Here is a 15326-nt window from a genome sequence, read left to right as displayed (position 1 = left end):
AATGTACCAATTGCCACGACTCTAGGGAAATTGACCTCCTGTGATGGAACAGGGTCTGCTGGCTGGGATACTGTCAGCAGGAACTGAGGAGGTCTAAGATAGGTCTTCCTTATAGGATAGCACCACGCTTAGGTAATCAGAGGGTAAGTAGACAAAGGCAGACCAGTAGTGAAGCAGGGACTAGGAAGACTATGACTGAAATAAAGCACAGAACTTTATTTGAACATAAGTTGATCTTTAGTAATAGGAAGTCCGAACTTCATACAGAGGAGCGAAAGCAAAACTAAGAGCTGTATCCGGAAGGACGAGGAAAGGAGTTCTTGAGGCTTGGTAATCACTGAAGACTTCACGTTGATACACTGAGTTGAGCCCAGGTCACTGATAGTCAGAATCCTTAGAACAATACTACCGAGTAGGAGTCAGTAGTGTAAAGTAACAAAAAGTTCTAGATTAGAGTGCTGAGCAGTGCTCAGTAAACAATGGCTTAGGAGTTTGCTTGAGAGTACTGAGCCGAGCTCAGTGTAACACGATAGCAACAATTCTCCAGGTCAGGAACAAACTTAGATCCAACAGGAGCCAAAAACGGAACTATAGGAGATGTTGCACAGACACTGACCGAGAGTCCAGGAAGGGTTTATATTCCCAGTGTCTGCTGCTGGTTGGACAATTACTCACAGCTGACCCGAGCACAGAGCAGGATTGGCTGGTGCGGAATCACGTGACCAAGCCAAGGTGGCTGCGCCCATGGTCCAGAAAAGCCAGAGTGGACACAGTGAAGCAGCGTCATGCCGTGTAGACAACCTCAGGTGAATGGAGCGTGTCCAGTGGGTAGCAATGGGGCTGAGCGATAACCTTCCCACCAGTGCTAGAAAGCTCCATGAGGCGGATGCCGCTTACAACTGCGGGTAAGGCGGACACGCAGAGCAGTAAGCCAGGACTTGGTCAGCCATGGCGCGACTGTCCGGACCCTCCGCTGTGATCCCACAGCCTGGTTCCTGACACCAATGCTCCAATTATCCAAACAATGGCATATCAGTTCTGTAATTCTAATTTAGAAAATCGGCTTAATCCAGAGTATTTGATAGTACTGAAACAAGAGGGGCTAGTAGTGCTTTCCTCCTTCAAGCGGGCCCAGGAGACGATGTTGGGTGTGATTCAAGAGGAGAGAAATAACATATGAAGGTAGAGGACAACATACCGGTATGGTGGGAGAAATCGTGTAGGGACTGTGGACCTCATTCAGAGTCGCTCGCATCCAGCGTATGCAAATTTTTCAAATTGACGTCATGGGAAGTGATCGCTCGCCAAGGCATAAGCACACCCACTTTGTCTGTGCGAGCGATCGCTCTGTGTATGCTGACACCCATTAGCGTATGTAGACACACCCACTAGCGCACGTCATCTCCAGGAAGTGTATTAAAACATTGGTACATCGAGGACCATCGGTAGCGATCGAAGCGCTTGTGGTTGCCTTACCCTACTGCGAGGACTTCAGTGTAAAAAATAAGCATGTGACGTGTACTATGACGCTGCCTATTAATTATGCACGCCTTAAAAACGGCGTTGAAACACTCAGGCACGCCTGCGTTCGCATCTCCACTCCCCCGTTATTAGTGTCCTGCCCGTTACCACCCACAAACGGCCTCTCCTGTCACTCATTACACTGGGCTGCTTTTGTTGGGCGAGCAAGCGGGCTGCGATCGCACAGAGTAGTTTGCGCACGCGCAGAACGAAGCGTGCGCATGCGCAAACCATCGGGCCGCTTGCGAGCGCTTGCTGAAGCCTTACCGCAGCCTGCCCGGGTCCTGGCAGCTTGTGAGGCCAGGAAGTCTGCGTCCGTCGATGCAGACCCTGGCCTCAACAGTCACGGAAAATGAGGACGACACGCCCCCACTTCCAGGAACGCAGGCCAGTCCCGCACCGCCTCTGCCTGACTGAGCATAACGCGTGCCGCAAGCGATCTTGCAGGAGCCTTTCTGTACCGGCACAGAACGGGGCCTGCACATGCGCAGATTCCCAATAATCGTGAATATGCGCGAGTAGCATCATTGGCGTCCTCACTTGAATCAGCCATACAAACACCGTTGGTCATGGGTTTAACAGGCTTTCATGTTTTATTAATGTCATCAATACAAACTCCAACTGGCTGCTAGCTATGACAGGCACTTCTACATGCTACATAAATATGTTACCCATTATATTAAGGCACGAGTTGCTGGTAAGAGGAGGGTCGGCGCGCCACAGCGGATGATAACATTCAGGCCGACTTTAGATCCGCGTCACACAGCTGGAATGTCAGGCAGTCCCTCGGGGACGGGGCATTGTTTGGCTCAGTCCGAGCAGTGTGGAATAAGCCTCTCTCTGCCTGGTTAAAAGGTTGCACTACATAAACCATCTGCTGGCGCGTCCCCAAGTTCTGGTCTTTCCGCTCTTCTCCGCGTTTTCTTTTCTTTTTCCTGAAATCATGACGGCGAAGCACAGACCTCCGTGGAAAGAAAACAACAACACAGAAAAAAGAAAAAGAAAAAAAATCAGCGACTCTGGGAATGTTTTCTTTGTGGCTGGAGAGTTTTCACTAATATCGTGCCAATAAGGAACCGGGCAAACATCGCTGGCAGGCAGAGGTCACTGACCATTCCGAGTCGTGTACTTCTCACGCCGGGTCCCGGCAGAGATTAGCGAGCGAGAGGCGCGAGAGGGAGGACATTTAAATGTACGCAACAACAAAAATAAAGATTTCAAACCTCACATTAAAACACACGCAGTTTGCAGTTTCCTAATCGCACCGGAGCGGAGGCCAATCTGACAGGGGGCTGAATATTAATGGTATTATTTTATTTGTATTCGAACCTTTGGAACCTATAGCGTAGCAGGTAAACTGATCTCTATTCAGTCAGTCTAACAAAACACCAAGCCATATGGAGCTGACCCTGGATACAAGATGCTACTACAGAGCCCACAATCATCGTCCCACAGCCACAACCAGCTCAGGAATTTAGGGTGGTGGGTTTCAGTGAGACAATAAACAATAACACAATACTGAACACAATCTGCGAGCCTCAGACAGACGACAAGAACTTGAGATCTGGATTGTAGTATGTGGGTCACAGATAATTAGATCAGGGAGGACATCTTGTCCTAATAGGATAGAACGACACTATGTTCCTGTAACCGGCTTTAATCTCACACGCTCTTATTAAAGGGCGAGGCAGATTGCAGAACAAGTAGAGCTGCCGTTTTACCATTAACATACGAGAGCCTTTATAATACGGCACTAAGTGATGTGCAAGCGATAAGGGATACGTTTATAGCCATGAAACTATACACTGAGGAAGGTGGTGATTCTCTACCTGGCAGCACCGCAAACCTGGAGTCCCGTGTGATTGGCTGTTTCCAAAGTCACAAATGTTCTGCACAGGCTATAGATTGGTGTATACATGGCACAGGGCTAGGATCATGCCTGCCTATGCTTTCTGACTCTCCTAATAAGTATCCCAAGGGAAGGAGCCCAACATTTTGGAGAGGAAAGGGGTTGATATACTCCATATCGCAGTCAGTCTTCCAATGGCTATCCAGCATTAGTGTAACTAAAACACCAAGTTGACGGTGCATGCTGGGACTTGTAGTCCCATAACAGCTGCAAAAGTTCGCTAGTCTTGGCGAGTCTCTGAATGGGGGGTCTTGAGACGAGACCCCCATTCAGATGTAACGCAAAGCGGTCTGCCACTTCTGCCTGTACAAAACATCAGGCAAACACGGATGAGGGATGCTAAAATTACATATACAATATTCTTCTTCAGTGGCTGAACTGCACAGCAACATAGTCATGTGTTCTGGAGGGAACAATATCATCTCTGAAAACAATCAAATTGCAAATAAAATAAAAAGTTTTACAAAAAACAAAAACAAAATAACATTGGCACATTTAGCCCCAGAGAAAAGTGTAACCGAGAGCAGCGAAAGTCTTAAGTGCTGCGTTTTATAGCGTAAACAGGTTATGTAATAGTCACAATCTGTCCTCTGCCGCCACCTGCTGGCTAATCACGCTCCCTGCATCGAGTGCATTACTATTCTTAATAATAATCATTTTATTTATATAGCGCTTTTCGCGTCACCATATTTCTCAACGCTGTAGATTATTTAATCATTAACAACAGTCACTGCAACATTGGAGTTAATAGTGTAAATTCTCTAACACACACACACACACACGCGTTGAACCGTAGAATGATACCAGTTTGGAATCAAACCCATGACTCCAGCACTGTGAGACACCAATGCTAACCACTGTGCCTCACTACAGCATGTATCTGATAGGGGGGCTATGTGCAGTCTCTGTGCGGACCCCCCCTCCTCCTCACGCCTGTACTGTGCCAGAGTCTACTGTGCATAATTCTAGGGAAATGGAGTTGGCGCCATTTACCTGGTGATTTCAGCAGCGCTGGTTATAAGGTAAGTAGGGTGAACGGTTGTGTCCCGCAATCCAATGAGAACAATTAAGGTAGGAGGAGGAGGGACAGTTATGGGACATAATTATAATTGTGGGAGGAGGGGCTCGTTCTGTGACCTAATTAAAATTGTAGGAGGGGGCATTTAAGGGACATAATCGTGTGAGGAGGGGGCAGAGTCTAAATACCGCAGTATAGCTTAGTGGCCCTCGGGCTCCGCTGAATTTTTTAATGTGGCCCACACTGTCTTAAAGGTTGAAGAGCCCTGCTCTAACTGGTTACATGTCGGTCTACTCCTGGGAATGCTCTAAAGCTGATTGGCTACAGACTGGTGTACTGTGAATGCTCTAATGCTCTGATTGGCTACAGGTTGGTGTACCGCTGTTAATATTCTAAATTTCTGATTGGCTACAAATGAGTTTGGTCCTGTGAATGCACTAAAGCTCTGATCGGCTACAGGTTAGGTTCGCACTGTGAATGCTCTCAAATCAGTTTTAACTTATATACTGACATTATTGCCAAAAATAAGGTGTTTACATGCAAGCGAAATGTGTCTAAATACTGGATAATATCAAGTCAGTATTAGAAAGACAATGTCAGCATTATCTTGGAACATTTGCACTGCGTCTTGCTACAGTCATCTGAGAATGCGCGGGCCCAGCAGGTTTCCCATGGGAAGCAGACATTGTCTCAGTCCGAAGTTCATGCTGAGTTACAGGACTGCCAGAGCCGGGCACGTTCCTGAAATAACAACTGCTCCGATGGCTGACACAAGATAGCTGGACGGCAAGTTCGGAATACGGAATAATTTCTCACGTGGTATGCATTGTAAGAACAGCGAGGAGCAAGCGCCAATGAGCCCACTGACAGTACGGAATAAGCTTTCACAGAACACCCAGACAAGCAGTCGTCTCCTGGCGTTCACAGACCTCACCACCGTGGGAAGCAGACGCGGTCGCCCACGCGCACGTGTGAGCAGTACAAACACGTACAGATGTGTCCACATAGACCTTTGCTCAAATCACGCCAAATAGATGCGACATGGCCGCTGCGAACAAGGACGCAATGGCTGTTGCTGAAGCGTCCATCTGTGAATAAGGCCCTTGGGCGCTAATCTGGGTAAAAAGAGACAGGCAACTGCGCCATGCCTTGCGCCACGTATTTTTATATTTATTCTTTGACTTTATACCAATTTGTGACAGAAATGCTAACCTAGTGTGTCTTTTACACCGTGAGTGACTTTGTATGCAGCTATGATGCGACTAAGCCACAACATTTATCAAAAAAAGTACGGGGGTCTGGGAAATGCTACCCGTGGCGGAGCGTCTAAGTCACGCCAAGCGTCCAGGTGAATGAGGACACGCCTGTATCGTAGCAGCTGTAGAATACAATCTCATCGCTACATTTATTTATTTATTTTTTTAACTAAAAACCCAAAATTTTAACACAAATCAAAACACTTCTGTAATCTGAGCCGCTCTGTCCGGGGAACTACAAGTTACACACAGCTGAACAGCCGCAGGCCCAGACTGCCTTGATAAAAAAAAAAAAAAAAGGAGTTGGACTACAGCTCGAAACGCATAGGGACACTGCCGCATGCTTCCTCTACAAAATACCCCCTTCCAGTGAACATCGGTCAGCGAGACATTCAGGGTGTATCTGGGACCAACGTTGACTTTTTCTTTTAATCTGTTGTCAGCTGCATTGAAACAAAAAAACTCACAAAGGAAAGTATTTAACCTATTACCTTCACTTAGCGCGTCGGGCACGTTACCACCTTCTCTATATATAGTTTATATGTTGGAATATTGGGACATTCTGTGTATTGTGCCTCCGGCAGCTTTAGTTGAGCTCCACAGCCTTGACCTTCTAATTTCGTACATCACTTCTCTTTGGATTTCCTGTGCCTCCCCTCCGATCCCACTCCCCAGCGTTGATCCTCCTGACGTACAGCTCTCCCCATCGCTGCCTGGTATGCAGTCGGGAAGCCGGCGGACATAATCCTGACTGCTTAATCCCGGCGAGGGTTAAATGACAGGCATCTACATCTAGACCGACGCCAAGAGAGGGGCGCCCGGCATCCCGATCCAAGGTACGCCGGGCGCCGAGCGCGGATAGCCAGGTGGGGGGGGGGGGGGTGGTTAGGTTTATAGTTCCTGGGGGGGGGGGGGGGGGGGAGACTTGGGGATAGGCACCCCCCCGGGAGGGGACTCAGGGTTAGGCGGCGGGGAAGGGGGGGGGGGTTAGGTTTAGGCACTTAGAGGGGCGATTTGGGTTAGGCACGCGGGGGTTAGATTTAGGCACCTCTAAGGGAGGGTTAGGGGGTAGAATTAGGTTAGACGATACTTATCTTGGACGATCGGGATTTCATTCCTTCTCTGCCGGAATGCCACTGTCGGGATTCCAACCGCCGGGCATGGGTCCAGCGGTAAATCATACCGATTCCCACAGCCTACATGTGCTCTCTCTGACTGCTGTCTTACTAGCCCTCTCTTCTCAGGCTCAAAGTCTCTCTACCAGCGCCCCACAATCTCCTTGCTTGGTATCTACAGCTGCTGTTTGACTACAATTCCCAGCATGCTTTGCTCTAGCGATTACCTGTAGTACTTTTATTCCACGGCAGCTCAGACATCAGCTCCAGGTAGTTCCTGGTTAAGGCGTACTCGGGCATTGACTGTGGCATTTTCTTCAGCCTGCAGGAGGAGAGGAGAACACGTCATACTGAGGACAGACGGATGGTCAAAGAACCGATGATAAAACGCCACGCGGGCGCCTCACCTCTTCATCTCCTTTAGGCAGACCTTCAGCGCCGGCTCGGGCATGTTACAGGACTTGATCTTCCTCTCCAGCATAATCATATCATCCGAGTCATCGTCATCATCCTCTGCGCTCTCCAGAGGAAACGCTTTGCCGGAGATCCCGCCGAGCCGCCTGAGGGGGCGAATGGCCACCACCTAGGAGAGAAGGTGGAAACTTAGCGCTTACAGGGCATCTACGAGTGGAGACCATTTGAAAAGGAGCCTGGCAATGGTCATACTGGTGAGTGTAAAAGGTTTAACAAGATATCAGAGTGTGCTGTAAAGCATCACATCGGTCTCCATGATGCAGGTGGGTCCCTGTGGCCTCATTTCAATATACAATATGCAATTAGCAGGAACTGAAGACATTTGCAGTAGAGGCCTGGCGGAGCATCACCAGGGATGAAACCCAGCGTCTGGTGATGTCTATGCGTTCCAGACTTCAGGCTGTAATTGCCTGCAAAGGATTTGCAACAAAGTATTAAAAAGTGAAAGTTAGATTTAGGATTGTTTAGTTTGTCCCATTACTTTTGGCCCCTTAAAAAGTGGGAGGCACATATAGAAACCGTTGTAATTCCTACACCGTTCACCTGATTTGGATGTAATTACCCTCAAATTAAATCTGAAAGTCTGCAGGTAAAGCACATCTTGTTTGTTTCATTTCAAAGCCATTGTGGTGGTGAATAGAGGCCAAAATATGAAAATTCTGTCAATGTCCCAATATTTATGCACCTGACTGTATAACCCCCAGCCTAAGACAGTTGCTAGACACATGCTGCTAAAGAGCGTATCTAGCGCTTATCACAGCGATTCTTCATTTCCACGAGCGCAGACAGAAGTCACCAGTGATGCAAAACAGCCGTAACCACATCCGATGGCGTCAGGTTTGTGATGTGCAGGTAGGGTCAGAGAAATGCGTTACCAAGCCTCCCGCCAGCATCTACAGGAAAGGTAAATGCTATATACACACACTATACTAGAGAGTATATCCAGCATATCAAAATAGACCTTTACAATGTAATTGGAAGATTTGAAACTAAAATACTAAAAAAAAAAAAAAAAAACATTTTTCCTTTAAATGTTATAGAATCTGGACACTACACCCAGGGGGCAGCCATGTTCTCGGAGCATAACCGTTCATGGAGAAGCAGTGATATCCCAGTGATTATGAAGTCTATGACATTTAAACTAGAAACAAGGTTACTTCATATTAGATCACGCAAGTCACACGATTTCCCCATTTCTTGACCTAATGTATATACAAAAGTATCACAAGTAACACAAGAGTCTGAGGATCCATGCTGGTGGCACTGACATACCCTTTTGTCATCGTCTTGTTTGGGGTTCCGGGTTTTGTGTAGCAGCTTTAACCCTTCGATCTGCCTCAGTAACAGTGGGATGGTCACTTTAAACCTTTCCTCCAGCCCGATAGCGTCCAGAATCTGAGAAGAACAAACACAGGAGAGAACAGCGGTCAGAGGTGCCCGTGGAGAGAGCTCTGCCATCGGCCAGAGGCGCCCGCGGAGAGAGCTCTGCCATCGGCCAGGGGCGCCCGCGGAGAGAGCTCTGCCATCGGCCAGGGGCGCCCGCGGAGAGAGCTCTGCCATCGGCCAGGGGCGCCCGCGGAGAGAGCTCTGCCATCGGCCAGGGGCGCCCGCGGAGAGAGCTCTGCCATCGGCCAGGGGCGCCCGCGGAGAGAGCTCTGCCATCGGCCAGAGGCGCCCGCGGAGAGGGCTCTGCCATCGGCCAGGGGCGCCCGCGGAGAGGGCTCTGCCATCGGCCAGGGGCGCCCGCGGAGAGGGCTCTGCCATCGGCCAGGGGCGCCCGCGGAGAGGGCTCTGCCATCGGCCAGGGGCGCCCGCGGAGAGGGCTCTGCCATCGGCCAGGGGCGCCCGCGGAGAGGGCTCTGCCATCGGCCAGGGGCGCCCGCGGAGAGGGCTCTGCCATCGGCCAGGGGCGCCCGCGGAGAGGGCTCTGCCATCGGCCAGGGGCGCCCGCGGAGAGGGCTCTGCCATCGGCCAGGGGCGCCCGCGGAGAGGGCTCTGCCATCGGCCAGAGGCGCCCGCGGAGAGGGCTCTGCCATCGGCCAGGGGCGCCCGCGGAGAGGGCTCTGCCATCGGCCAGGGGCGCCCGCGGAGAGAGCTCTGCCATCGGCCAGGGGCGCCCGCGGAGAGGGCTCTGCCATCGGCCAGGGGCGCCCGCGGAGAGGGCTCTGCCATCGGCCAGGGGCGCCCGCGGAGAGGGCTCTGCCATCGGCCAGGGGCGCCCGCGGAGAGGGCTCTGCCATCGGCCAGAGGCGCCCGCGGAGAGGGCTCTGCCATCGGCCAGAGGCGCCCGCGGAGAGGGCTCTGCCATCGGCCAGAGGCGCCCGCGGAGAGGGCTCTGCCATCGGCCAGAGGCGCCCGCGGAGAGAGCTCTGCCATCGGCCAGAGGCGCCCGCGGAGAGAGCTCTGCCATCGGCCAGAGGCGCCCGCGGAGAGAGCTCTGCCATCGGCCAGAGGCGCCCGCGGAGAGAGCTCTGCCATCGGTCATCCTGGTTTCACTAACTGTGTAATATGAATTCTGGTACTAGTTCCATGTTTATGTGACATTTCTCTGCAATCATTTAAACTTCCTGAATTGTTAAGTGAACCATTGAGCCTATATAGTCCTGATTTTATTATGTTTCCCCCCCCCCCTCTACTCTCTCCTTCATTAAACATTAATGTTGTAATTTATATCTCAATTTGTTTTTCAACTTTATATACTGGTTGTACTAAACTTTTGAACATGGGTTCTGGTACTAATTACATGTTTATGTAACATTTCTCTGCAATCATTTATACGTCCATCATTATTCAATTAACTATTGAGCCTATATATGTGGGGAAGGCGCCCGGGGGGACTGTGGGGAAGGCGCCCGGGGGGTCTGTGGGGAAGGCGCCCGGGGGGACTGTGGGGAAGGCGCCCAGGGGGACTGTGGGGAAGGCGCCCAGGGGGACTGTGGGGAAGGCGCCCAGGGGGACTGTGGGGAAGGCGCCCAGGGGGACTGTGGGGAAGGTGCCCAGGGGGACTGTGGGGAAGGCGCCCAGGGGGACGGTGGGGAAGGTGCCCAGGGGGACTGTGGGGAAGCACCCAGGGGGCGCTGATTTCACTAATCTAAAAAAATCATTTGATCATTGACTACCATTTTTTGTTGGGTCATCCCTCGTTTGCCAAATGTCATGTGTGTGTAAGAGGGTGTGTGACCACTTATAGCTAAAGTGCTGATGCTCCTGTAACAGTCCTATATTGCTCGCCTCCCATTTATGGAGAGTACGGGACTAGTTGTGCATAGCGGAAGTGTCACAATGAAGCTTTGATCTATAAAGTTCCCGTCTCAGCGCCGGAGACACTTCTCCTGTTTTCAAATCCATTCCCTTTGGGTTTAGTTGGGAAATGCACTAGTTCTCCTCTGGTCGCAGAGGTTGGACACCTGTTGGCGCCGCCTTGACATTCATTTGTACGTACTGACACGTAAAGCAAATCTATCAATGTAAAATGAACAATAATCCGTATTTATAATAAGACAACCAGGCAGACAATATTTATAGTGAGGGTGGCGTTATACAGCACATACGGAGTAAGCGAGGACGGAGCTGTAAGGACCAGGATGTATCAAGCAGTGAAAACAGTGGAGAAGAAATCACCTATAGCAACAAATCAGCTTCTACCTATCATTTATAAAATGTACTTGATAAATGTTACCTCAAAGCTGATTGGTCGATATGAGTGTGGTACCCAAGTTTGTTCCCAAATAGGGGTCCCCCAATTTTTTTTATATATAGAGTTAACAGCCCCATTCACATAGTACAGTGAACTTTGGGCCTGATTCAGACCCACTCGCGAGCGGCTGTCCGCTCGCAAGTGGGTCGATATTATGGACTGAGCATGCGCACGACGGAGGGAGCTCCGTCGTGCGCATGCGCCAGACGCGACGAGCGAAGGAAAGTCCTTCGCTCGTTGTGTCCGATCAAAGGGGGCGTGCTGTCAATGTTGATTGACAGCACGCCCCCTTTGGTGGGCGTGCCGGGGGCGTGCCTCCCTGACGGGGGCGTTCCCACGGGAACGCCTCCCGTCAGAAGCCGGCCCACTGACATCACTAGTGATGTCAGTGGGAGTGATTTTGGCTCTGATAGAGCCAAAATCACTCCGGAGCTTGCGGTTGAAAACCTCAACCGCAGGCTCCGGCTCGCAATTTCGATGGTCGCGATGGTCTCGACCATCGCGGCCATCACAAAGCACGCTCGTATAGCCTGTGGGTGGTGACCCACAGCTATACGAGCGTCCAGGAGGACGCTCCATGAAAATGGAGCCCGGCCCTCATTCAGAGCGTGCGCTCTGCTCAGAGCGTACGGCTCTGAATGAGGGCCTTTGTCTGACCTTGCTCTCCCTGAACCACACTGAGCATGTGCAGACAGGAAGGTAGAAAGTGCCCCTTGGTCAGCGACCCATTTTAGGAGGGAAAATCCTGCCCCATTGATTGGTAGCCTGGGTGTCCAGGCAGAGATCCCTGTAGGCGGCCTGAATCTCTGTAGAAAGAGTCTGGGGAAGAATCTCTGTAGAAAGAGTCTGGGGAAGAATCTCTGTAGAAAGAGTCTGGGGAAGAATCTCTGTAGAAAGAGTCTGGGGAAGAATCTCTGTAGAAAGAGTCTGGGGAAGAATCTCTGTAGAAAGAGTCTGGGGAAGAATCTCTGTAGAAAGAGTCTGGGGAAGAATCTCTGTAGAAAGAGTCTGGGGAAGAATCTCTGTAGAAAGAGTCTGGGGAAGAATCTCTGTAGAAAGAGTCTGGGGAAGAATCTCTGTAGAAAGAGTCTGGGGAAGAATCTCTGTAGAAAGAGTCTGGGGAAGAATCTCTGTAGAAAGAGTCTGGGGAACAATCTCTGTAGAAAGAGTCTGGGGAACAATTTCTGTAGAAAGAGTCTGGGGAACAATTTCTGTAGAAAGAGTCTGGGGAACAATTTCTGTAGAAAGAGTCTGGGGAACAATTTCTGTAGAAAGAGTCTGGGGAACAATTTCTGTAGAAAGAGTCTGGGGAACAATTTCTGTAGAAAGAGTCTGGGGAACAATTTCTGTAGAAAGAGTCTGGGGAACAATTTCTGTAGAAAGAGTCTGGGGAACAATTTCTGTAGAAAGTCTGGGGAACAATTTCTGTAGAAAAAGTCTGGGGAACAATTTCTGTAGAAAGAGTCTGGGGAACAATTTCTGTAAAAGGATTGTCTGTGAGGTGCTTCTGTGGAGTGTCCCTGGATCTGTACAAATAGGGGTGCAGTAACCCCTCTCATTTACCCTGGATTACAAATACTGCACCTGGTGCTGTCTGTAATGAGTTGCTGTGGAGTGTCCCTGGATCTGTACAAATAGGGGAGCAGTAACCACTCTCATTTACCCTGGATTACAAATACTGCACCTGGTGCTGTCTGTAAGGAGTTCCTGTGGAGTGTCCCTGGATCTGTACAAATAGGGGTGCAGTAACCCCTCTCATTTACCCTGGATTACAAATACTGCACCTGGTGCTGTCTGTAATGAGTTGCTGTGGAGTGTCCCTGGATCTGTACAAATAGGGGTGCAGTAACCCCTCTCATTTACCCTGGATTACAAATACTGCACCTGGTATGCTGTCTGTAATGAGTTGCTGTGGAGTGTCCCTGGATCTGTACAAATAGGGGTGCAGTAACCCCTCTCATTTATCCTGGATTAAAATACTGCACCTGGTGTGCTGTCTGTAATGAGTTGCTGTGGAGTGTCCTTGGAGCTGTAAAAATAAGGATGCTATAACTTTTATGTTTGCCCTGGATTACAATTACCAGAGTTCACATTAGCCCGGAAGGTTACCGATCCAATCTGCCAGGGGAGGTGCTTTGATGCTGGATGTGAGTCCCTGGAGGAAGCTTGCCTGGAGATTTGCATAGAGCACCCTGCTTTGGAAGAAGCCCCCTCTGAATAAAGGACTGCCTTCCTAAGTGCCTGTTATCAGGAGGAGCCACATTTGTAAATCTGCGCATGCTGGGAGAGAAGAGGAGCTGCCTGGGAAGGAGGTCTCATCGCTCGATTGTTGCAGATGAAGCCCCAGCTGAGGAAAAGGTCCCGCCAGTGACGAAAATCCTGCTGGCACCCGCACGGGCAGAAGAAAAGACAGCCCCAGAGGAAGAGTGCTTCAGGACCCCTCCTGCTGCTGTGTTTGCTGGACAGAGCCCCTGTGGAAAGGGATTTTGCACTTGTTGCTCCTTGTAAAATACCTGCCGGAGGTCTGCAGCTGGGAGCTCTGGTGCGGTGCTGTGCATCCCGGAGTCTGCAGCTGGGAGCTCTGGTGCGGTGCTGTGCATCCCGGAGTCTGCAGCTGGGAGCTCTGGTGCGGTGCTGTGCATCCCGGAGTCTGCAGCTGGGACCTCTGGTGCGGTGCTGTGCATCCCGGAGTCTGCAGCTGGGACCTCTGGTGCGGTGCTGTGCATCCCGGAGTCTGCAGCTGGGAGCTCTGGTGCGGTGCTGTGCATCCCGGAGTCTGCAGCTGGGAGCTCTGGTGAGGTGCTGTGCATCCCGGAGTCTGCAGCTGGGAGCTCTGGTGCGGTGCTGTGCATCCCGGAGTCTGCAGCTGGGAGCTCTGGTGCGGTGCTGTGCATCCCGGAGTCTGCAGCTGGGAGCTCTGGTGCGGTGCTGTGCATCCCGGAGTCTGCAGCTGGGGGCTCTGGTGCGGTGCTGTGCATCCCGGAGTCTGCAGCTGGGAGCTCTGGTGCGGTGCTGTGCATCCCGGAGTTGCCCTTGACATCGGAGGAGGCTGAACAGCCACTGCCAGGGGTGAGATCATAGCAGAACCTTCCTATACTCTGTCCCTCCATAGCTCCTATCTTCCCTCCATTAAGGCCCTGCCCCTCTGTACACCTATCCTATCTGAGTCCCCTGGGTCTATTACATTATCCTTTACCTTGTGGCTAACCATGATTAGGCTGGGAGACTAGGTTGTGTGTAAAACCTGGGACCAGGGGGGTTAGTCTCTCACACAACTGGGTGTAGAAAGGGGTCATAGTGTTTTAAATTAGGTAAAGTGTGTGTGTAGTGATGAAATAGGGGGGAAGTAAAAGATAGGTCATCCCCTCTTTTCCCCAAATATTGTATTGGTGGTCATTTTCTTTCCTGTGAACCTCTGGCTCATGTCCAGGAGGGGACGTGCCTTATGGGTGTCGGCTCATGTCCGGGTGATGTACAAAGTATTTTATGTCTAGCTTTAAAGTAAATGTAATGCCATGTGATATGTATATGGCTCTGTTTACTGTTTGATTCATGTGTTGGCTAAAGGAATGATAGTGGCCCTCCGTGGCCCTTTATCTGTTATAATACTCTGTAAAGCTGTTCACTGCTTGCTGTGTTATTATTGTCAATGCTGATTAATATTTTGCTTGCATGAAATGTTTGAGTATTTACCCATATTGGTGTTGATGTAAATTGTTTCTTATACACTATTTGGCCCGGTAACCATTTCAAAGTCCATTCATGCTGATATAATGTATATTGCTTGTTTATTTAGTCCTGTGTAACCCCGGCTGGCAATTCTGGTGATAGTAATTTGTGGCATAGGCTATTAGGAAGACTGTTGTCCCTATTTTCTCAAGGCTCAAGGGCTATTTGCTGGTACAGCTGGTGCACAAAAAGAACCTATCCAACCTGCAGGTGCATAACCCTGCTTGCAGCTAATTATTTTGCATAGACTATTTGTTGTTACAGCTGGCGCACTACAAGAACCTATCCAACCGGCAGGTGCATAACCCTGCTTGCAGCTAATTATTTTGCATAGACTATTTGTTGTTACAGCTGGTGCACTACAAGAACCTATCCAACCTGCAGGTGTTTTCCCACGTTTTTCTCAGCAAAAAGGGAGTGTTAACACAGACTGTATTTCACAGCTATAGACTGCCGGCGCACCATTGATTCAAGCAAGACCAGCAGGTTTCATATTTAGGTCTCTCATTTGTTTTTATGGTAAAGTAAAGTTCTGCAGGAATTGTGGTTCTTGTTGGTGTCACATTGCTTGCCAGCTGGGGTCACCGGTTGATGACGGGGAGGTAAT

The 15326-nt window shown here is 50.3% G+C and overlaps 1 protein-coding gene across 1 annotated transcript in view; it reads right to left on the bottom strand.

The window, feature by feature from the left end:
• Nucleotides 1-15326, bottom strand: part of LONP2 (lon peptidase 2, peroxisomal) — a gene marked incomplete at its 3' end in the record, with an annotated part of 66924 nt that overhangs the window by 39667 nt on the left and 11931 nt on the right. Inside the window, exons 4-6 of the mRNA XM_088458981.1 lie at nt 8566-8688; nt 7227-7402; nt 7047-7141 (exon numbers count right to left, since the gene is read on the bottom strand). Of these exons, the coding sequence (XP_088315107.1) occupies nt 7047-7141; nt 7227-7402; nt 8566-8688 (394 nt within the window). The remainder of the gene's footprint in view (nt 1-7046; nt 7142-7226; nt 7403-8565; nt 8689-15326) is intronic.

This window comes from Taudactylus pleione, unplaced genomic scaffold, assembly GCF_031769625.1.
Source record: "Taudactylus pleione unplaced genomic scaffold, aTauple2 ptg000885l, whole genome shotgun sequence".
Taxonomy (NCBI): Eukaryota; Metazoa; Chordata; class Amphibia; order Anura; family Myobatrachidae; genus Taudactylus; species Taudactylus pleione.
The sequence above is the reverse complement of the archived record's forward strand: the minus strand, read 5'-3'. Positions and strand labels throughout refer to the sequence as shown.